Source organism: Parambassis ranga, chromosome 7 (genome assembly GCF_900634625.1).
Source record: "Parambassis ranga chromosome 7, fParRan2.1, whole genome shotgun sequence".
Lineage (NCBI taxonomy): Eukaryota > Metazoa > Chordata > Actinopteri > Ambassidae > Parambassis > Parambassis ranga.
In genome coordinates, this window is record NC_041028.1 from 530607 (window position 1) to 554069 (window position 23463).

At 46.5% G+C, this 23463-nt stretch overlaps 2 protein-coding genes and 1 long non-coding RNA gene across 13 annotated transcripts in view; 1 reads left to right on the plus strand and 2 right to left on the minus strand.

Moving 5' to 3' along the window:
* The window catches only part of LOC114438862 (uncharacterized), a 29131-nt gene extending 7168 nt beyond the window's left edge, over positions 1–21963 (plus strand). The window contains exon 3 of the long non-coding RNA XR_003671001.1: positions 21824–21963. This is a non-coding gene — a long non-coding RNA (uncharacterized LOC114438862). The remainder of the gene's footprint in view (positions 1–21823) is intronic.
* Positions 960–14488, minus strand: LOC114438860 (ankyrin repeat domain-containing protein SOWAHA). Of its 3 annotated transcripts, XM_028410473.1 has the most exons (12): positions 14171–14479; positions 12124–12185; positions 11265–11474; positions 8025–8081; positions 7622–7723; positions 6647–6664; positions 3519–3605; positions 3135–3137; positions 2770–2772; positions 2609–2681; positions 2253–2348; positions 960–2180 (listed from the first exon to the last, which is right to left on the minus strand). In XM_028410473.1, exons 1-12 carry the CDS (start codon positions 14301–14303, stop codon positions 2008–2010), a joined length of 1017 nt encoding a protein of 338 aa, XP_028266274.1. In that variant the 5' UTR covers positions 14304–14479; the 3' UTR covers positions 960–2007. The 3 variants fall into 3 exon arrangements, with proteins under 3 accessions (XP_028266274.1, XP_028266275.1, XP_028266276.1); XM_028410474.1 differs by lacking the exon at positions 6647–6664 and having other exon boundaries at positions 14171–14482; XM_028410475.1 differs by lacking the exons at positions 960–2180; positions 2253–2348; positions 2609–2681; ... (2 more) ...; positions 3519–3605; positions 6647–6664 and adding an exon at positions 6671–7006 and having other exon boundaries at positions 14171–14488.
* The window catches only part of plekhg5b (pleckstrin homology domain containing, family G (with RhoGef domain) member 5b), a 56802-nt gene continuing 53538 nt past the window's right edge, over positions 20200–23463 (minus strand). For 7 of the 9 annotated variants that reach the window (XM_028410467.1, XM_028410466.1, XM_028410465.1 and 4 more), the window contains 4 exons: positions 23311–23426; positions 23064–23218; positions 21924–22892; positions 20200–21344 (listed from right to left, as the gene is read on the minus strand). In XM_028410467.1, the coding sequence (XP_028266268.1) occupies positions 21335–21344; positions 21924–22892; positions 23064–23218; positions 23311–23426 (1250 nt within the window). In that variant the 3' untranslated portion in view covers positions 20200–21334. Of the gene's footprint in view, positions 21345–21919; positions 22893–23063; positions 23219–23310; positions 23427–23463 lie in introns of those variants that run through there. The other 2 variants (XM_028410468.1, XM_028410464.1) reach the window with 1 other exon arrangement.

Consider the following 23463-nt stretch of genomic DNA (forward strand, 5'->3'; position numbering starts at 1 on the left):
ATCTACATTTTGGCCTATTTGTGAAACAATGGTAACAAGGAAGCCCGGGACATTGGGCTCTGTGTTTTCCAACTCAAAATAACAAAGCCTAGCAGCGGCTGGTGGGAGGCTGTGCTCTCATGGAAATGAGCAACCGCACCAACAATGTAGCGCCTAATCTCTTCAGAGAGAGGAATCAGTTACACAGCAGTATGCACCCCTCAATGCTTTTCATTAGAGTCAGCGTGCTATTGAAACTGTCACTCCTCCACCCCCCCACCCGAATCACACACACAAACACACACACACATGCACACAGTGCTCGTGTGTAGCCACAGGCCTTACTCATACATGCACCAGATACAAGGTACCCCCCCCTCCACACACACACACACAACAACAGAAGGGCTGGAATAAGTGGGGCAGAGGGTGGTATGGGGGTGCAAGGCCTCAAAGCATCGGATTAGAGTTAATGTGCCCTCCCTGGGTTATAATCTCTTCAGAGGGGGACTTTGTTTGAGGGGCTTGAGGGCAGTAAGATAAGTATCTATTACAGAAACTCCCTCTTATCCCCCCTCCCTCCCAACATCCCCGCTTCAAAAATGAAGCACAAAAACACTTGCCTCTGTTCCCCTCTGTGTCGTCTGATACCCAAGACCCAAAAGCAAGTGCTGCCCTTTTCAGCTAATCAGGAATTAAGGTCTAAAGCCGTATGGAGAGTTAGCAGGGCCCATATTTACTCCATCTGTAGACCACAAAGTCAGGTAGTTTAAGCGAGATCAAAGGGGGGGCTTCAAAAAACCGCCCTTGTTGCAAAGAAAGAGAAGAAGAAGTAACGTGGAGAAGCTGCAGCGTGAGCCGCTTTATTACCAGGCAGAAAACACAACAAAAATACCTTCATTATATAAATACCGTGCAAACACGATGTGAGGTCTGGTCCTGTGGGCTACACAGTGAACTTAAAATGAACAAATATAAAGTTTTATGAATAATAAATGAAGTTTAATATTCCACAAAAACATTGAAAACCTGCAGGTACAGTTTTAGATTTTTCACACAAACAAGCGTCGTAGCAGAAAATAAATCTTTAACACCCTGGATGTGAAGAGCAGGGGTGTGTGCAGCTGTGGTTTCCAGTCCCTTCATCTGGATGTTTAATGTAAATGAGGCCATTAGAGGCGATCGTAGAAAGTCTAAAGCCACTTAAAGCCACATCTTCCCTTTTCCACCTTTGTCAGCGGACATGGCGGCGCTGCACTGTCCGAGGTGTGCCCCCATCTGTTGCTGCAGCTACATGCGCCGCCATTTTACTTCAAAACATGTTTATTTTTCCTCCACTTTAAGTACATGAGGATCACCTAGAATTCCATCCTAACAAACATTTGATATTCATGGACTGATTTTTCATCCAATGGGTTGATCCCGCTACATGACTTTGGTCCCGTCTTGGTCTGACTTTGGACATTTTACATCTGAGAAAGCAGAAAAAGATGAAAATAAATTTGTTGCTTTGAAGCTTAAAATAATTTGAACCTTTTTAAGATGTGTAAAGATCTTTTTTATTTATTCCCCCAACGGACTCATTAGGATGCAAAAGAGAGCTATAATCAAAATAAAAAAGGAGAAGGCTAGGGGACATCCATGATGTCTGTGTGTTTTCCCTTTAAAGCCATAAATAATTTGAATAAGTTTTAAACAGCTGAGTTATTGCTAAGGCAATGGTGGGAGGGGAGGCAGGTCAGCATTTGAAAATAAATCAAAATATATTCATAAGGCTCGTCACACCAGGGATCTGAAGAGCGGTAACATCTCCGGTTTAATCTAAAATCTGAAAGTCTGACTTCCTGTCAGAGCTGCTCACATCGTCTGAGCTCAGAGGCGTTTAGCATTTTGAAAATGAAAGTAATACTTCAGTGGTATAAGCAGGAACACTGATAATAAGACGTATGAAAAAGTTAAAGCTCATAAATATGCACGTATTAATACTTGGTGTGAGAACCGCCTCTGTCTCAGGAGTCTGCGCGTCCTTTAGCGTGAGAACTTTCTGGGTCTGAATGGAGGCAGGGCGAGCTGATGTGACGCCGTCCTCTCCTCCTCGATCGGAGCCAGCTCCTCCGCCGACCCCCACTTCTTCTTGGAGTGGAACAGCGACGCCAGCTTCCTGTTCTTGTTGCGCTCTCTGGCCTGAGTGACTTGAAACTCTGAGGGCAGAAGAAACAAACGTTCTCGTGGCAGTTTAGCAGCAGAACTTTGAGCATGTTTAAGGCACTCACGCAGCTCGCACTCTTCCTCCGGACCCTCAGCTTCTTTGATGTTCAGGTAATGGCAGGCAAGATGGCCGCTGTAGTCCCGCAAGTTTTTTTTGGCTCCTGAAAAAAAAATCAGTGAAAACTGAGACCCCTCAGATTAGCTGATTGACACCTTACACCAAAAGCTTTCAGGTGACGACCTCCAGATCTGAAAGTAAACAAACTACCTACATGAGGTCGCGGCGTGCCGACACCTCAGCTGATAAGCAGCTTTTATAGAAGCTGAGGAAGAGGCTTAAACTTTAGCTTTGAAACACAACATCTTAGGGTGAGGCGGGCCCACGTCTGGCCCGGTGTGGAGTAAAGAAAGCGCTGGTTACCGTACGTCCCCACGAGCAGGTCGAGAATGTGGTGATGGCCGTGAAGCGCCGCGATGTGCAAAGGTGTGTATCCCTGCAAAAAAACCAGGAAAACACACATAAACAACGCTGTCTTCACTGACGCACACCGAGTTCAGAGCTGGAAAAGCTTCAGCACCTACCCCCTGCAGGTTTCCCAGGCCCGAGCGCCGCCATGAGAAAACAGAAGAAAATATACAAATTAGCAAAGGTTATGGAAACAGCAGATAATGATAAAAACATAATTGCTCAGTAATTCTCTGAAAATTGCAGCGTCGGTGCATGCTGGCACACAGACGCACTGTTTTGGGAAACAATTAACGTGACATGACATGATTTATTAGCAGAGTCCTCCCGCTGCCCCCTACAGCACACGCTGCTGTAATACATTTGCACAGCTGGAGCTGCACAGAGATCATTACATCACCGAGGGGGCGCGGCGGAGCAGGACGGCGGCCATGATGCTACTGAGCTCTCTGTACAGACCCGAACCCGCCCGTGTACTCACGTGCTGCAAGAAAAAAGAAAAACAGGAATAAAATCAGTGAAACAGGAAAACCGTGCATGACACTGAATTTATGACGGAAACGCAGCTTTAAGTAGTTGGAATTTTAAAAACTGTAGTTTCAGGGTCAGGCCTCTGATTTGTGGGAACTGCAGATTTTTTCTTGTATCTTGCCTGTTGTAACGTCTGTACTCGTAAGGTGTACAGTTACTTGGTTGTCTGGATGTTTGCACCTTTAGGTAGAATTCTAAGCTCTCTGATTGGATGTTTGTAGCCAGAATGCACTCTGGGAGTAAATGTGAACATTTTATTCTTGATATTTCAGCCTCCTCTGAGTGAGTTTCTGAGTGCTCCTTTAACAAAGAAAGAAAAACAACCGTCACTCACTGATTTGATGTTGACGTCAGCTCCAGCGTTAACCACCAGACTGGCCATGTCCTCGTTGCCGTGTTTGGCAGCCCAGTGCAGAGCGGTCTGTGTGAGGAGAGAAAGTGTTACTCGTGTGCGTCGTCAATCGCTGCAGCGTTATTACAAGTTGTGGACGGTGAGCAGGGGCGGCGCCTGATTGGCTGTTTGAGGGCAGAGGGGCCAGCTGTGCACAGAGGGGAGCGTGCGGATGGAGGGATGGTAGGAAGGAGGGCTTGGAGAGATGGTTTCCTGCCATCTAACGGAGCCTAATTACAAAACAACATAGCACTGTGCCCACAGTTGGGGGGCCTGGCCGCCTGTCACCGGGGGGGAAGATTGATGATGTTAGTGTGACCCGCAGAGGGGAGACCCACCCAGACATCACCGCACTACTGTCAGCACACGTCAAGGAGGGGAAACACGAGCCTACGGGCCACAGAGACGCTAGGAGAATATGTGCAAATAATAGACGTACAAGACAAACACGAGTCCCGTGCAAACCACGTCCACCTGTCCGGCTGCAGCTGGGATCTCCTCGGCTCTCCTGCGCTCTGAAAGCTGCATAATTACAGGCTATCAGCAGGTGAAAGCACGGCGGCACAGATGTAAGCTAAGTAACCACATCCGTGCCTTTTGCAGCCTGATCCATAACACGGAAAACCAAACATTAACCATTTACAAGTTAACTGCACGAGACCCTCAAAGGATTCATAGATGAACCTCAGACTGTATCAGTTGCTTTAACTCTCCAACAGACCTGATGCCAGTTAATGCAAACTGAAACCTGAAGCTAACAACAAACATCTGCGCTGTCAAGCCTGTGTTTTATAAGTTAAAGGCCGTTTAACAAAGCTAAAGGTGACGGTAACTCCATCTGGATGGAAAAAAATGCTTAAGAAGATTTTTAGTCAATCGTTGTCGCACAAATAATCAATAAGTAGTTACTGTGTATTATTTTATAGTTTCAAACCAGGATAGAAAAATATATATGACGCACCAAACAGTATGTTTTCACCCAGAAGTTCAGAGGTGTTTATATGCTTCCAATTGGCCACATGGAACCTTAATCACTGAGAGGATCCTGTGTGAATTTCTGCCATGAAGAAGTCAGTTTGTTTGTCGAGGCAACAGTTCCCCTCCCAGAATGACGAATGCCAATCAGAAACAGAACACTTGATATTTTGAGGCAGATGAGACCCGTTAAATGTGGTTCATGTTTTGGTTGAGGGGCTCCAAATGACGGCAGCTGAGCTGCTCTGGGAGCTGTTGTCGGCACTGCTGTGCTTCTTTCGTCCAATATTTACAAGTGTGCCACCAAATGTCGGCTGCTGATAGATGATGATGTGTGTTAGCAAAAGAGCTGCAGGTGACATCCTGACGTCAGATTCAGTGTGTCCATACAGACCTGGTGGTAAAACGATACACTTCCTACCAGGTCTTTCGGCTAAACAATGATGTGAAGATTCTTTCTAACTTTTTTAGGGTGATGTTCTTTTCTTGAGGCTCAAACAAACCTCATGGCACCAGTCAAACAGGGTCTAACCACTCGCTGACTGTTTGTGTTCAGATGATGTGATGCTAAAATGCTAGCGCCTCGTCTGCACCGGAGGGTATAGGCAGTATGTTCCCACATGTCTCTGTGTCACACGTCTGGGAGACAGATTGTGATGGATGCTGTCTGGTTGGAGTGTCTCCATCTCCTTTGTCAGTCCCCCCCCCCCCCCCCCCCCCCCCCTACCTGTCACATCTGAAGACAGATTGGCCAAAGGGCAGTTTGACAGGCGGCTCAGCGGGTTTCTCGGTGGGCAGGAGTGATGGACGAGGCCGAACAGGATGCTGCCACGTCTTGTTCCTGCCCACTGAGGTGGCCCCCCCACCTGTCCGATCACTCGGGGACGGCTGTGCCGCCCGCCATGACAAGGGAAGTGGTGGCTAAAGAGGGCCGACAGCGACAGGAGGCACAAAGCCTTTCCTGGATGTGGAGGAAGGCAGAGAGAGGAGTGATGGGCCAATGATGTACTTACAAACTGTGCGGCAGGAAGAAGTCGGTCACAGCAGGGACGAAGGCGGCCCACGTCACGAGGGAGGGAGAGAGAGAGAGACGGAGAGAGAGGGCGTTAGAGGAGGTGAGAGGACCTGTGGCCAGGCAGTTCACTGTTTGAAGAGGCATATCTAGAAATCCATCTGATCCTCACAAACATTTGGCCAGAACAGGAAACACTTAAGTCCTCCCAGGATGAAGAGTAATCCCTTCAGTCCTGGGAGGACCTGTGCTGCTGCTGCTGCTGCTGCTCTGGGACAGTTTCCAGTTACGACAGATACAAATCAAAGGAAACAACTCTGGGTTTCACAGAGCGACATTGTAGTTTGTATCTCTGTGCGTCATCTCTGGAAAGGCATCTGCTGGACAGGGAAAGGCTGAAGGCAACATCAAAGAGGCCCGAGGGGGACTTAGCACCTTCACAGGGACACAACCTGCATTGTTCTACAATTAATCCCAGCCTGCTCTATTACTTTCAGATTATCTTTAAGTGGGTGAAGTCTTTGTGGGGCATTAAGACTCTCCTTAATCCCCTCCCCCCTCCCCATCTCCCTGCACTTCAATGGCGAGCCGTGCTATCTTGTCCGAGTGGAGATGGCAGAGGCTTAGGGCCGCTCTTAGAAGGTGGTCCGCCGCGGCCACAGGACGGTGTGAGAACTGTGACACAGGGGAGGGACAACAAACATGAGCTCAAATCTCTTAAGCGCACAGGGAGACAAATAAAAGGATTTGGGTTGTCAGGGGGGCACAGGAGCTAAAAAGCTATCTTTCATAATCCTTTTGATAGTGGACCTTTGAAATGCGCGATCTGGATGTTTTAACACAGGGTTCTCAGAACGCTATTAAGGGGAAAAAAAATCATGGCAGGATGAGCCTGTGAAAGTTACACAAGAACGAGTAACAAGAGTCCAATCAAAAGTGGGAAGTGAACTTCTGGGAAACTTACCCCCTGAGATGGATGTTCATGGTCACAGTCAGGAGCCGCAGGGAGAAAAAAGACAGAGAAATAATCATGTGATGAACAGCATCCAAAAACACAGAGGACATTAAAACTTCATGAAGAAACACTCACTGAGGTGAAGTCCTGGTTCCACCGCAGCCGAAAAGACAGAAACAAGTGTTAGTAAAATCACAAACAGGAGGATTCTCAGGATCGGGAGGGTTTAAAATGATTCCTGAAGTCCAGGAGCTACAGAACCAGGAGCACCACATGGTGAAGTGAGGGTGGGCAAAGTGAACAGTTTGATTTTTGTTGAGTCTTTGGCTCTTTTCCCGGTTCCTCAGCCTTGTTTTGCTTCGATAGCTCCTGAACCAGTACTCTTGTGCGCCATTTTGAATCCGTGAGGCATTTTTCCACTGCAGGAACTAACAGGCCCTTTATTGATGATTTGTTAAACTCCACACTGCAGTTCCCAGCAGTCAAACTCTGAGGTGAACAAACATGAAGCATCACTGCAGCCTCCCTTGATAACTTGATTGCATGATGATGATTTATGATCTGTGGGTTCTTGTTCTTAATCTAGATTTTTTTTAGCCTGCATTTGAAAAGCATGGAACAATAGATGGAAATTAGCCTACACAGCTAATTTAGCCTGGATCACAGATTATTATTGTCTCTATCAAGTAAACGAGACAAACAAACGACACAGAGAGAGGGGGAAAATGCACGTAGTTTCAGTTCCTCCATTTTAAGTGCACAGTTCCTGAGTTACTTCAGAGGTTTTGTAGATGATGCAGGTATGAGAAAACTGAGCATGCTCACAAAACTACAGGAAGTACTGAAAGGATAAATATGTGGCCTGTGATGAATGATGTGAGCATTGACATCCAGTCATGCTGTCACATGGTGAAGCCTGCCATCATCATAAGTGGATGAACACTGACAGAAAATAGTTCCCATACGCTTGTGTTTCTTGGACGTAAAACGTTGTGGCACTGACATCCCTGGATGATATTATTATTTTCCCATTTTTTTATAGCCAAAAATATGTAAGCGACAAAAAAACAGTGTAATACAAGTCAGAGCAGTAGGCGGCGCTACCTTCTTGTTTGCCAAAGAAGGGTCCTGTCGTAGCAGCTGAGAGAGGTCAGGCACCCGGGCACCAGCCGCAGAGTAGATCCAGTCCTTCTCTATAGGATCCAGCTATAGAACACACACACACACACACACACACACACACACACACACATCCTGTTGTGGGTGCTTCTGATAGTGCTGAGGCCACGAACCCTCTAATCCATTTCCTACAAGTGACCGAGTCACTGCTGACTGTGTGTGGGAGACGCCCATGATGACGCTGCAGCACTTTTTATTGTTTGCTTAGCGAGAACTGCAGCGAGAGAGGACGCGTGTTCACAAGATCGAGTCATCATGTTAGAGGAAGAGAAACTAAAACTGTGAGGACTTCATAGTTAATGTAGAATAATGGATGAAGAGGACTCACAGCGACGGCGGCAGAGCCCATGCTGCCCGTCCCCTCCTCGTCCTGCTCGGACTCTGACTGGAACAGACGGACAGACAGAGAGATTAGTCAGGGGGGACACAAGTTAACTGTACTGTATCAGCTCGCACAGCATGACTCACACCCACACGTTCACACACACCGCTCACACTGCTGTGATGCTTTTTCCAGCCGGCGAGATGTGACCAAAGGGTGTCAGACAGCAGAAAGGGGGTGACGGAGGTGACGGCTTCACACATGAGGGGTAATGAATAACAATCCAATTAACAATTAACCAAAAAAACAACACGCCTGCGGTGAGGAGAGGGACTCCAACAATAATGAACGTGGCCTTGTAGCAGAGTGTAAACGTGTCATTCTGGCTGATTTATGTGAGACAGCAGAGTTTTCTTTTTGATTGCTAATTGTTCTCAGATCACACAGAGACACTCGGGCCTTTCATGTCGCTCGCACAAACTGTCACACGTCAGCGCGCCGAACACGGGAAGTGGAGGGCTGGTGTTTATGCAGCCCATTCCACTCTGGCACATGCCCGTTTCTCAGCACTTATTACAGACCAGTAATACATGAAAACAAAATACAGCTTGAAGGGAGCAAGTGAAGAGGGACAAAGACTTCAAAAAGACTTTCAGCACTTCTTCTAAAGACCAGAAAACACACTTAAACACTGTTATTAATGTATCCAGGCAGGGCAGATGTTTCTGAGGGGACCCTAAAAAGTGACGGACCTCTGCAGTGGGTCAGAACAAGAATCATGCAGGAATATCAGAGTAAAAAAACTTTAACGCCAGGTCCGTCACTTTTTGGTCCCCCTGGAAACAGTGCTGAGTACGAGCAGGTGACGTGCCCCCATGTTTAAAAAGGTTTCTTAAAGAGACACTGTAGATGTTGGAGTAGCTTTGTGTTTGGCCTTTGTGAGCTTACAGGTGATTTTTGTGTGCTCGTCACAGACTTCACAGCTCGATGAAGGACTTTCAGGGCCGCTTATAGGAGCAGCAGGCAGCGCAGAGCAGGGAGACAGAAGTAGGATGAAGAGGGGTCACATGGTGCCTGATACCGGGCAGGGACAGCTGCTGAAGGCACTGTCTGCAGCGGCCAGTTTATTTTAAGTTACACATTTTACAGGAAAGCGTTGGGCAGGATTGATGTTTATTTAAAGAAACAACAGTTTGATACCTGTCATGTCTGCTGATGTGTGTGTGTGTGTGTGAGACTGTGTGTATCTGCAAGTATGTCTGTGACTGTGTGCGTGTGTGTGTGTCTGTGACTGTGTTTGTGTGTGTGTCTGTGACTGTGTGCGTGAGTGTGCACTTAATGCCAACTTTCTCACATGTCAGTAAATCATCTGAATTTTTTAAGCTCACAGCTGACCTCAGATTAAGATTATTTAAATTAAATGAAATGCATTAAATGAAACCTTTATTTGTCCCACCGTGGGAACATTGTGTAGCTCAGCTGCTCTTATAAATATAAAACCATCAGGTAGCGTCTGTCATCTGAACAGGGACTAACACCTGGGTCCACAGAGCTCAGCGCTGTGGGCCGCTGCAGGAGCAGCCGTGCATCTCTTCAATGATTATTATGTTTCTAATGAGGTCCAACATGTTGCTGCTTTACATCATAACAGGCGGCTTCATTTAAATGCAGATTCTCCCCCAACTGGTTCTCCTCCCACTCAGTCAGTCAGCACACTGCAGGTTACACAGCAGCCAGGTGGTCTACTCAGCACCACCTGCTGGTAGAAGGAGGGAAAGCCACTGCTCCCCAAGATTTACCCCCAACAAACAGTCTCTTCTAAAACTGTCTTTAACATCACCATAACATACAGTGACAGGTAACAGTCAGTGCCTGAAACATTCTTAAACTGTTATTTTGTTTGGTTCACACCTGCAGAAGCACCAGCTGTGTGTTTGAAATATTTATCATGTATTTTATCTGTTTAGTTCTGCAACAGATTGAGTTCAAGACTAACCTCAACTTAACTTTACTGTTTGGACCCTAAAAGACCCTCGCACGTTCCCCAGAGCTGATGACTTCAAATGCATCTAAAATATATAGTTAATATATAATGTACATATTATAAGGTATCATTTTGTTTGGATTATTGCAGCTAAACCGACTGAATGACTCGTCAGCTCTCAGAAATCAGGCGCAGAATCAAAACAAACCAGCCGACAAAAACACATCAATAACGCTTTGTTTTCGTAGCTTTGCGCCCTCTTGTGGTCGTGATGTTAAGCACACATGAAGCTGTCGTCAGGATCCAGCAGTTATGGGCACGCTTGCTTGTAATGTTTTATATTAGACCACAGTTAGCGGTTAGCATGTGATGCGCTACTTTTTACTTTCTGTGGGTTGTTTTTCTTCCTTTGTTGATCTGATTGGTTGACTGACAGGGCGGTTCATCCAATCACCTGGCACCTGTCCTTCCTAAATAAAAAAGCAAACTCTGGGCTATTTCTGGGACCTGTTGCCATGGTAACCATGATAATGGAGGAACAGGTTTAGGCTTGTGATTAAAGCGTGACCACATGTCCCCCCCCCCCCCCCCCCCCCCCCCCCCCCCCGATGTGTGATACGTTTAGTTTGAGGTCAGGGGGGTTCACAGTTAGCGTTAGCATGTAGCTTTGGTTTCCACCCTCTGTTTGAGTGACGGTTAATGTTTATGCTTTCGTGGCTGTGTGTCTACACACACACACACACACACACACACACACACACACACACACACACACACACACACACACACACACACACACACACACACACACACACACACCACATGTCACTGTACATTAGATCTCCCATCCTTAGTTTACTGCATGAACAATATGTGGCAGGACGTGCAGAGGATTAAGTGCATTAAACCCTCCGTTTATTGTCAAACTGCTCGGTGCTGCTGTGCATTAAACTGCCGGCTTTATGTAAAGACATAAGCCCTCTGACCTTTCTTCAACAAAGCTTAGTGCTCGTCCACAGTGTCTCTGTGTCATAAAACACTGACACACACCCCGAGAGGGAGAGAGAGCGAGAGAGCACCAACAAAGACGGGCTTGTTTAGAAGTAAATGCTTACATAAAGAGTAAACACACTGTGTGTGTGTGTGTGTGTGTGTGTGTGTGTGTGTGTGTGTGTGTGTGTGTGTGTGTGTGTGGCCGAGGCGATGGCAGAGTCATCATTTCTCAGCTTGTGCCTCAGTTATTTTTTTTTTTTTAAACTCACGTCGGGTTCTCCACATGACATGGGCTCGTCCTGTGTCTCCTGCTGCTGCGGTGGCGGCCGTGACGTCACGGCGTCCGTCACCTCCCACTGTGCGGTGGCGGCCGTCGGTCGGGCCGGGCTCTGTCGGCCTCCGTCCGTCTCGTGATGTTTGGCGTCTCGCTCAGTCAGCAACTGTCTGTACTTCTTCCTCAGAATCAGGTACTTCTCGCCCTGCGAAAGACAAACGACAGGAAGGAACAGAAATGGCGGCCACTACTGTAGGAGTTAGAGGTTCATAAGTCTTGGCTAATCCTGTTGTCACATCTCGGACGCCCTTTGACCTCACTTATCCAGAGCTGAAAGCGTTGGAACTCATTGATCAGCTGCTTTATTTCATTGATCGTCTCTGTCTTTTGAACTCCTGATCAGAACTGTTTTATATTATGTAGATTAGGCCACAGCATGGTTAGCATGTTAGCATGAGGAGGCTCCCTCTGCTACCTCTCCAGGCTGTTATTCAGCTCTTTCAGCTTTGTCAACAAACCTGACGTGAAGTGAAAGCAGCGAGAGAAGTGCAACGTCTGCCGGTTTATATATCGATGTCTGTGCCATTTATTCTCAGGTCTTTAAGCATCTCTGTGTTTTTGATCCTTAAAATGGCAAATTATTCCTCTAGACATTTGACTTAGAATCTGGATGGATCCATGCAGACTAACTCAGCTGAGTTGGAATTCGGTGTTTTTAAGTGCAGCTGCGGTCTCTTGGGGCGATAGCAGTGGTACAAACAGTTCTATGAAAACAAACAGATTAGGAGACTCTCCGCTCAGTTTATATGTGAGGAAGAAAATCTTTTCCTGAAAAGGTCAAATCCTTCACTTACATTCTCTGACTTCACCACGGCGATCCGGTCGATGACCAGCTTGAACTCCTCTCTGTATTTAGCTGTTGGGGGGAAAAAGATAGATTCAGATTTTATTAGAGAGGCCTCACAGAGGAGGTAAACACAGTGTGTGTGTGTTTACACTTTGTCTGCTTTGTGTTACAGTCTTCAGGCTAAAGAGGAAGGAAGTTTGATCCTCTGCACCAAAGATCCACACAGATCAGATAGAGCCGCTGTTTACAGGCTGCTGACAGTCAGACTGTGTGCCTGCTTATCAGGCTGTTTTGCAGGCGGAGGTATTCCACTCATGCAGAGGTGAGCGTGAGCACGCAGCTCGGGACAATCGGAGCGTTTCCTTTTCCTGGCGTGAGCGGAAACAGCGTTTAGCAGTGAGACAGTTGCCCTCACAACAACAGGAAGCCACAGAAGAGCTGCTAGCTTAGCACAGTGGGCATACATGCTGGGTATTTATTAGCCAGAGGTGTGTACACACACACACACACACACACACACATGTATGTACCTTCACCCCCACTCGCTTCACTTCCCAGCATGCCCCAGTTTCAGTGATGGAAACGCGGCCCCATTAGAGCTCCACATCCATTCATGCATGTGGACTTAATTATGATTAAAACCCTATCATCACAATTACAACATGGAAAGCTGCTCCGCACCACAGCGGCTGAGCGTGTGGGAAGCACTTCTCTAATTGGACGGTGTGTCAGATGGCAGCGCTCTAAACCTCTGTCAACAACTGCAGTGCTGACACGGCATCTGGACGGACACAAGGTCACTGTGGATAATCGTCATATGTTTGTGTTTCACACAGAGACAAAGGGAGAGCTGAGATTAGACGTCTTTTTAAAACACATTCCAACAAACTAGAGCGGAAAGACGGCAGTAAAACAAATAATAATTCAGTCTTTCTGCTACCAAAATTAATGTAAAGAGCCATAGGATGCTAAGACACCCACACATCGCTTCAGCTAATGTTGGCATAGGTGAAAACCTCTTTTCTCGTTAAAGGCTTCGCCGCCCGTCCACATACGGTCAGTACAGCTTCACAGAAATAAAAAACAATATGGTGGCAGCCCAAAACTAAAGCACAGGCTTCCATAAAGAGACATGAGGCGAACACTCAAAATGCGTCAAGCTTTGGATCTGACCACATGATGTGAAGGATTTGATGTGGTCAGAATGGTCATGTGTTGTTTTGAAACGTCTTCTTAAAGGGCCAGTGAGCATGACTTAGTGCCATCTAGTGGTGAGCATGCAAACTGCCGTTACAATGGCCGCTGCTTTAGTTAAAAAGCTTCTCTGTCAGTGTTTGGTGTGTCTGTTCTGGGCTTCTAGAAACATGGCAGCAAAACTTACACTACGGCAACAAATCAGGTTCAGTTCACTGAAGTTCACAGAGTGGACCTTTAAAGTATAGACTTCTGCTGCTTATAGTTTAATAATGTTTTTATTATTTTTATGATTTTTGTAGCGATTATCTTTAAACATCAGATGAGCGGTTGTGGTCTCAGACCTTGTAGCAAAGCTGAAATGGCATTTTCTCCGATTAAAGTTCTATTTTTGTTGCTTTTTCCAAAAGTTTCCATTTCCCTGCAGCACTGTGGCTTTATCAGGGTGTACATGAGCGAGGTTACACAAGCCCCGTTGGTCAATAGCAGCCAAACATGCAGAAGAAGGAAAAGTGTGGTGTTAGCAGTGATTCAGGACAGGGGTTGCATAAGAGTGAGAGGAGCTGGTGGGTGGAGAGGAGCTGGTGGGTGGAGAGGAGCTGGTGGGTGGAGAGGAGCGCGGAGTGGCCCTGAACCGCTGCGGGTCCAGGGAGCCTCCTGGTTCCTGTGAGTCTGAGGGAGGAAGTGACTCCATCCTTCTGATGGAAGCCAGATGTGAGAAGCACAAAAAGATGAGTGTATGTGGGGGTGGGGGGGCGTCCTGCAAACACGCGGGGCTTCCCTCATCCCCCCATCCGCGCGCCCAGGATGCGGCGCGGCGCGGCGCGGCCTCATGTACGGTAAATCCCGGCGCTACTCACCGCGCAGCTGCAGATCACTGTGGCCAATGAAAGGCTTAAATGTCTTGAGTAGATCTGCATTCTTCACCCTGCCGGAGTTTCCTCCCACCGAGTAGAAATAATCCAGCAGCGACTCCTCGCTCACGTCACCCATGGCTGCGCCTCTGCGGCGGCTCCTGGCGCGTCTTGGTCCGGCCCGTGGCGCTCTCTTTCTGCGGGTTTTTCAGGCTGTCATCGCGCGCTCCTCCGGGCTAATTTGCCGTAGTTCATATGTAAACTTCACTCCACCCAAACGAGCTGACCGCTGCTGCGCCTCCTCCTGTTAACCCTTTCAGGACTCTCCAGCCTCCTCTGCAGTAACGGGCCCACACTGCACGCTGTGTACAAACACAGATTATTACCTCATTTACACACAGAACAGGGCTGGAACAGAGCTGGAGTCATGAAGGTTAGAGGCAGAAATAAAATACAATAAAAAAGACAGAATTTGTATTATTCTATATTTTATCACCATTTAAACTGGAGGACTCGACAGAAAAGTCTCTTTTCAGGAGGTTCCTACAGGAAATTGTTGTAAAACTATTAAAAAATGCTACAATATTGATTAAAGGGACAGTTTGTGTAATTCTCCTTTGAGTCGATGTGGTCTGACGTCAAGAAGTAACGGTGCTTCTCAGAGAGTTTATGGAGCATGTAGCCAGCTTTAATCTGAGTGTTGGTGGGCAGGGATCTGTGGAGGCCATCAGTGAGTGGAGGGGATGGTCTGGGTGAGTAGGGTCGGCCTCTGTGGTCCAGTGTGTCTATGGATGGAAGGAGATGACCTCTGACCGCTGATGAGCCCAGTCGCTGTATCAGACTCTTCTTGATGAGCTGTGGATCACTGTGTGGAACTGATGGGACATTGATTCAGTTTGGTCTGAGTGCAGCTTCACGTGTGGGTCCTTCCATGTGAGATGACCCCCCTCAGACAGTTTCCACTGATGTCCATCATCTGTTATGGAGGGATGCAGAGTTTTAGTTGTGTCAGTGTAACCATTTGTAAATACAGCCCTTTGAAATTTGATCTGTTTTTGGTTTGCTTTCGTCCAAGTTTGATCTTTTACTGCTCGGCCTCTGATGCAGGTAGGAATCTGCTGTTTGCTCCATAGAGCTAACTTTTCACATAGAATCAGAAAATGTGATCAGAACTTTCATATCTCGAACAGTTTGGATGTGATGAAGGCCTAAAAATGGCCGAAAACCAAAAAAGGCAAAAATTGTCCAACTTCTCTGCATCACTGCTCTGTAAATATGAAAGATGGAGAGGTGGTATTTGGTACAGGTATAGGGCTAATGTGTCTCTACCAGGAAATACCAGCGGTATATTTATATCTTGTAAAGAAATGCCACAGGAAGTATTTTACTATGTCGTGGCGTATGTCGCGGCGCTCGGCCTCGGCGACCCGATCACTGGACACAGCAGCAGATTATCTGCATAGTGTTTGGTTTTTAGCTTAGCATGAACCTCTGGTTAGCTGAACAAGTTCGACTCAAACATGGAAGCACAGATTTGTGTTTTATTTGGGTCACAAGTTGTAACCCTGCAGCGCTGCAGGAGCCGCAGTCAGTGCAGGTATTAAACACAGAGCACACGGTCAGATTAATTGTGCTGTAAATATTAAATGTGACACGTTAATCCCGTCCTCCTCCTCCTCCTCTCCTGGTGTTGCTTCTCCATTTAATTTAGAAATGACTGATTCATGTTTCTGGGCTGCTGCGGCCCTAAGACGACAATATTGTAATTACAGTAAGCTTCTTATACGCTGATACAATTATTGAGGTGAGCAGTTCTGTATTGTGCTGTGAAAGTGGGACCTTATGCTCTTTCAATTTAGAAAACAACACAACTTTCACCAGGATAAAGAAATTTGATCCTGCGGCATATGTCGCGTCTTTGCAGGATGAATTAATGCTGCCAGAGAGCAGCTGGTGACGCAGCCATCACCTTACTGCTGCCAGGCAGGGAAGGAAAGAGACGATCTGATCAAGATGTCCCAATAAATCCTCTATCTGACAACAAAATGTCCAAATATGCAAGTAAACACTGACCTTCCTGCAGTGGAGGAAGGACTGAAGCTTGGTACTCAATAAAAGTACAATTACCCAGCAAAATATATACTCAAGTAAAAGTAGAAGTGCTGCATCAACAATCCTACTTAAGTAGAAGTGTTAAGTACTTTTAAATGTACTTAAAGTATTCAAAGTAAAAGTACTCACACACTGAATATATATGATTGATTTCCAAAGGATGTGAACAGGTTAAAATAATCAAAGTCAAATGGACCATGTGTAGTTAATGTCCATGTTCAGTCCAGAAGCAGCTATGGACAGGTCTGTGTGTCATGAGGCAGGCTGTGGGCATCAAGTGAACAGAGAGGCTGCTGATAACAAACAGGCATTCAGCATGTTTACTGTGTCAGTGTTCCTGCTGTAGATTCATGTGATGATTCATGTTCATCATTCATGGATGGACCTGTGTTAGCAGACAGCAGCTAACTAGTTAGCTCACTGAGCCAGAGCACCGGCATCATGACTGAGGCTCATTATAGAAACACAGCTGCAGCGTGACACCAGCTCCATGCAGAGTCTGACCTCACATCAGTCCACACTGTGTTCATCACATGGAACAAGGAACTACAGACACTGGAGACATGTAGTGGAGGAGAAAGGACAGGGGACAGCTGCAGCATGGAGTCAGAGGAGAAAGTATGAGCTGTTATTTTACTGAAGTAAAGTAGAAATACATAACAATTTACTCAAGTACAGTAATGAAGCACAAATACTTAGTTACTTTCCGGCCTGTCTGCTACAACCAATTTAGGGGTGGGACGATACAGGTAACTCATGAATCGATTCTGTGGCGATATGTAGCCCACGACAATGACGATTATCGATATCTAACATAAGCGAAACTGCGAACATGCAGATATCCACCATCTCAACAGCTACGGACATATTCGCTGCGTTGTCAGTCCCCCTCCTGGCTCTGTCTCGGTGAGCTTCCACTCGCCTGCAGCCTTCTTAAGCACCTCTACCAGTATGACTGTTTCGTAAAACCCGAAGTGTCTCCACACTTTAGAGTGGAAACTTCTCTTTGTTCTTGCTTCTTCTCTGTTGTTAGTTAGCTTGTGTTCTTCTTCACTGGCCCCTGCTTCCGCCACTTTACCCCCATTTACTCAAATAGCGCCCCCCGAAAACAGAATGGTAGATATTGGGTAGTGACAGTGACAGTGACAATGGGTAATGTGTAATAAAATATCGATATTGGCCGTCAGTGAATCGATTATTTGTTGCGACAGAGAGCACAATATATCGCAATATCGATTTTTTTCCCACCCCTAACTTAAATATTTCAAAATAAAAGCATTTTGCATGAAAAACCACACTGAGGAGTTCTTTGAGCCAAAAGTAGATGATGTTAGCTTCTTTGCTAACGTGTTCAAACAGAAATAATACTATAAAAGTAAAAAGACAAACTTCCTGTGTAATCAGAGAATTTTCTTTCTGTTTTTTTTACAGTGTAATTTTTTTAATTAGATAAAGAGAAATGAATCAATGTGTTTTTCTTCGGTGGAACATTAAATGAGAGCGTTGTAGTATTTCCATAGCACTGTTGGCTAAATGAGTTTTGTTAAATAAACCACATGGAGGTCTTCGCCTCTATCCGTCTGCTTCACGTGGTTCTCATGGGGTCCATGCGAGCGGGGCCAGATGTTGCCTGAAGGTCACAGCCATGGGGGCAGATGTTCCCGGGGTGATCCATTCCATATGGCCGCCGCTCATCCGCGGTCTTTTCACAGCACAGCGCTTGTAAACACGCCTCAGTTTGCTGTTGTCTTTTTTCCGGCCCTGTAAAACACGTCCTAAATCCAATCACCTCGTCCCTCCAGAGGGATGATGTTGATGAATGGGGCCGTGTAGTGGTAGTAGTGACCTATAAGCTCCTGTTGAGATTACAGGCGGGCAGCCAGCCAGGCGGCCCGGGCCTGGGCCTGGGCCGGGCAGCGGGGAAACGGCGAGAGCTTAAAGAGGGATTGTTTGGACAGACAATGGTGTCTACCTGGATTTAATCCCCGCTCAGAGCGAGTACAGGGGATTGGCAGAGTTTAATAAATGAAAGTGCTCCTATAATCAGGATTTGCCAAAGTGCCCCTTTTGTGTTAATCGGACATTTTTTACAGCATGGTTTTTGACATCTGCCACAGCGAGCGGTGTTAACCCTTCGCTGCCCCAGCTGCAGGCAGACTCCATGCATGAGTTCAGTCATTCTGGTCCTTACATGTCCCCTTATTGGAGGTCATGCTGCCTGTGTGTGTGTGTGTGTGTGAAGCTCTGTTGGTCAACCTGTACAGGCCTATATAATCTGTAATCTGCAGCCGTCATCTCCTCCGAGTGTGTCGCAGCCTCATTAGCGGAGGCTAATAGAACAAGCATGTTTTAATTACTTCATCGCTAAACTAGAAAGCTGCATTTTAATAATTAAAGTCCAGCGTATCAGCCCTGAAGCATAATAAAAATTTAAAATCGAGGATTACAACGGTAAATCCCGGCCGGCCAGATGTGAGAGCGGGAGGGGCCGCACAGAGTTCTGGGGCCCAGATTAAACCCACAGGGAATAAATAACTAAAAACTAAAAATCCCAGCAGGCCGCGCTGTCTTTCCCCTGCCTGCAGCTTAGAGGCTTGTGTGGACTCAACATGCTGTAATCCAGCGATTAGCTGATATAATCACCTGTAAATACACCTCTGGCCACCGTGACGTGCTCGCTCTGACGTCGGAGAAGCAGACGGTCGGCCCAGACGGGGGACAGCTGCGCCCGATATGTGATCTGAGATTTTCCCAGAAATTAAACTGAGCAGACGACCGACTCCGAATAACCCGAAATAATTCAAGCAGCACTTTAAACACACTCTAATACCAATCAGCGTTTTATGGCATTTAACCCCCGCCGTGCTGCAGGTTTAACTCGATGGAGGGACATTTTAGGAACTTCATTTTAAGTGTATACATTTTAAATTAAACACGGAAGCAATTTTTTTTGATTAATTTAATTTGGTAAATTTTTATTTTAATAAAAATATTTAGTGCTTCTTATTCGTGGAGACCTACCTTCAGCTTAAAACTGTTTAACATGTGAAATATGATGAATCTAAAAAGCAGTTATTAATTTTTAAATAAATACGCCCAACAGAAGTTCATTCAACAATATAGTAGAAATATATAAAATGTAATGTTCATGTGATGCTTTATATTTAGTTATTTAAACATATATATATTTTAAAAAAAATCTGCAACAAGTGAGTTTATGTACACTACTGTTCAAAAGTTTGGGCTCACTTGGAAATGTCTTTATTTTTTTTCCAATGAAGATAACATTACAGTAATCAGACTACAGTCCAGACATCGTTAACGTGGTAAATGACTGTTCTAGTTTTTAATAGAATACATACAAAGGTGTACAGAGGCCCTTTCCCAGCAGCCATCACTCCTGTGTTCTGATGCTACATTGTGTTTTAGCTAATCGTGTTAAAAAGGCTCATTGATGATCAGAAGACTCCTGTGAAATGATGTTAGCACAGCTGATGTTCTGCTGATCAGCTGTAGAACTGGCCTGAAGACCCCACACTTTGGAACAGTAGTGTACTAAAGTAAAAATTTAGCTCCTCAGATTTTCTGTAAAAGTTGGATACCATGACCTGCAGTACTTCCAGTGACCACAGGGTGGCAGTAATGGCATGAGAAGGGCACTGCTGAATTTGTTTACTCCAGTTATATCAGATATTTGCTTAAAAAGTTAAAGTTACCAAAATTCTGCACAAGTCTCAACTGATCCTAAAATAGCAGTAAAGTATTCTCCTGCTTTTATTTAAAGACCTGAGGAGCTGCAGTGCAGATGCCTTCAGGCCTCTGCTGTGTGATTCTCGTTTTCTGCCACCTGCTGTCCGTCAGCGTTACAAACAGCAGAGCAGCTGCAGGCTCCATTACTCTGGATTAAACCATTAGAGCAGGGATTTTATTTTGTCATTATTTTTTTATTATTTCATAAGACACTTTAAAGTCATTCCTGAAAGAGGAAACACATGATTTTGGTTCATAGCACATTAATGCCTGGCGAGAAGAAAAAAAAATTAAGACTACATCAAAAAAAAAATGTACAATTCATGGAGGTGAACAATTATAAACAATATCTTTTTTAATATATAAAACAATAGCAGGCATGATAATAAATATTACACATAAACAAAAAGTAAACAGTTATTTTGGTTTGGGTGATGCTCGGAGTTATTGATCAGTGATCAGTTAATACAAACTAAAGCTCTGCAGAGTCACTCGTTACAGAATGTCCACCCCAAACCTGCTCAGACACAAACACAGGCCGCTGTAGAGCCGACCTGTGACACGGTCCTTTGTTTGTTTGTGCACTTTTTTAATACATTTAATATACATAGTGCAGAAAGAAATGAACCTGTAGTCACACATTCAGTCATTTTTCTCATTAGTTCGACAAAAATCAATAAAAAACAGAAGAAAGAGGTCCGGTAGGACCATCGGGCTTTGGGTGTGTTAGCGTGATCCGGTGGGGGGGGGGGGGGGGGGGCAGATTTGGTTCAGTCAAGTATCATTCGCTCACACACACACGCACACGCACACACACACACACACACACCTGTACGCAAAGAATTCGTCATGTGACTGGTCACGCTGTTTTTAGTGATTCTTCTACAAAGAAAACTGTGCAATTATTTTCTCTTCTGTTGAAGCAGACCAGGACCAGGACCAGGACCAGGACCAGGAGCAGGACCAGGAGCAGGACCAGGACCAGGACCAGGAGCAGTTTTCTTATTTTGCAGAGAGCGTCCATCTTTAAAGTCCCGCCTCCGTTTTAATGCTACTTGTGTTGCAAAAGTGCAAGCAGTTAGTGTCTCTGCCTCTCCCCTCTGTTAGAGAAAATCAGGACTCAATGCAAAACAAATAAGGATGGTTATGTGATGTAAAAAAAAATGGTGCAACCACTGTCTAAAAGAAACCAGAAGGGAGAGGGAGAGTGAGTGCATCTGTGTTTTAATCATTCAGTCCATCCTCAAACTAAAACAAGTGGCGTCCTCGTAGCGCTGGTGAGCCGCTGGTCAGCTGTTTGAAGAGTGGTTACACCTCCCTGAAAAACACAGGACAAAGACACGTCAGTAACAATACGACCAAACCACACGTCACCAGACTGAATGCTAGTAAGGCTCTGACTTGTTAGCATACATCTGTCTGTTTTTGTCAATCATGTGATTTGTTTGTGCTGTTCTCCTATTTTAAAGACAGGCTCACTCTAAAGCTAACGGTCAGCTAACGGTAGATCAGCTTAAGTAGAAGGAGCTACAGCTAGGAGTTAGCTTAACCTAGCATACATGTAAAGCTTATGGATAAAACCACTGAAAGATTTTTGTCTGTGTCTGGTTAGTTGATTCCTTGGTTTGTGCTAGGCTAAGCTAATCTCCTGCAGCTTCTTAGGATTAGCAGATGCATGTTCAAACGTCCAGCTGTTTGTTTAGGTAGCAGGCTGTGTATCAGTCTGTGATTGGTCAGACTCTTTAAATGTGCTGTGTATGTTTGAAGTCGATAACTTTTGTGGTGTTTCTGTTGTAGGTGATCTCCCTGATGGACATCTACCCGCTCCACGGTGCTGAAGAAGTGAGGAGCTCTGCAGCCAGGACAGGTTTATTCACATGAAGTGAGTCAGACTTACGATGCTGTCAGTGTGGAGTTGAGGACCAGAGTGGTGCGTATCCTGTACAGCTGAGCCAGCGTCAGCTTCTTGTGCTGCTGAGGAGGAGATCTCCTCTTCTTCGGCGTCGTGTCACCTGTTGACTCGTTTTTCTTATCTGTCGGCGCCGTTTCCCCGTCGGAGCTGTTGCTCTGAGACTCGTTGCGCTCACACGGTCCGGCGGGCGGGCGGTGCCTGGCCTCCGCCCTCCTCAGGGTGGCGCTGAGTTTGTCTGTGGGCATGCTCATGCTCAGGCAGTCCCCAGACTGGTCGAGGCAGTTCTCGTCCAGCTCTGACAGGCTCTTACTGTGTGCCAGCGAGGATGTGTCCGTGTCCCTGCGCTGTGATTGGTCCTGCTCCTCGGAGCTGAGGGAGTGTGTGTGAGAGACGGGGGTTTGTCCGTGGAGGCGCTGCAGGAGGTTGTCCTCGGAGCGGGACAGGGTCAGAGACAGTGAGGGCCGAGGCTGAACGTGGGGCCGCCGTCGAGGTTTGGAAGACTGCACGACTGACAGCTGGGACCCCAGTGAAGCATCCTCCTCCTCCTCCTCCTCGTCTTCCTCCTCCACCTCCTCTAGTTCAGCCTCCTCCTGCTCCGCCTCTGGACCCTCCCTGTCTCCGTCCTCCTCCTCGGTCTCCTCTCCCTCACTGTGGCCCGGCTGTGGCTGCAGTTCTCTCAGGAGGGATTCAGGGGAGAGGGTACCGTAGGCGCTGTCCATCGACAGAGAGCGACACTGGGGGTCCAGCCCCGCCCCCTGAGTGGGCTCAGAATAAATACTGCGGTGGACCCTGTGGGGGCTGGAGGGCTGTTGGTCCATAGAGGGTTCAGACACAGGAGTCCGGTCAGAGTCTTTGTCCACGGTTCCATCCAGGTTCCTGTTGGAGGCAGGAGGCTCCTCACTGGATTCATCAACGTCCATCACTGACAGGGTCTCAGTGGAGCCGTCTGATTGGCTGAAAGGAGAGGTCTGATGGTTAGACACAAGAAGGAACAGTTCAACACGTGTGACAAAGGACGGCACGGAGTTTAACGTCCGCTGTTTGATGATAAACAGGAAGTTACTGGTTAACAGCAGCAAGTGTTGAACTGCTCCTTTAGAGTGCAGCTTGTTCAGTGTGTGATACCTCGAGTTCTGCTGCTCTCTGTGCCTCAGACATGGGGAGCTCGTAGTGGAGTTGCTGCTCTCGTCCTCCTCCTCCTCTTCCTCCTCCTCCTCGCCCTCCTTCAGAGTTGTCTGCTGCCGGAGGACCTCCTCAGTGCGGAGCCTCTGCAGCTGGTTCTGAGTGTCGTTCATTCAGAAACGTTCAGTACAAGCAGCATTTTATTAAATATGAACTTGTCCTTTAATGTGACATGGAGTGGCTCCACTACCTGAACGTTGCAGATTGCGTCTATCCAGCTCCGCCCCTGGGTGGCGCTGTTGGCTTGGAAAGTGTAAGCTGCCACTGCACTCTTGAACTCGTTGAGGTAGATGAGGATGAAGGAGCCTACAGAGACAGACGGTCAGTGAGTTATGTCATGTGA

What these genes read in the sequence shown, in the direction of transcription:
- LOC114438860 (XM_028410473.1), bottom strand. Translation starts at nt 14,303, where the DNA reads ATGGGTGACGTGAGCGAGGAGTCGCTGCTGGATTATTTCTACTCGGTG. An exon ending in CCGTGGTGAAGTCAGAGAAT is followed by an intron (nt 11,475 to 12,123) that starts GTAAGTGAAGGA and finishes TGTCTTTCGCAG; the next exon opens with GGCGAGAAGTACCTGATTCT. An exon ending in CCTGCTCGTGGGGACGTACG is followed by an intron (nt 2,349 to 2,608) that starts GTAACCAGCGCT and finishes TTTTTTTTTCAG; the next exon opens with GAGCCAAAAAAAACTTGCGG.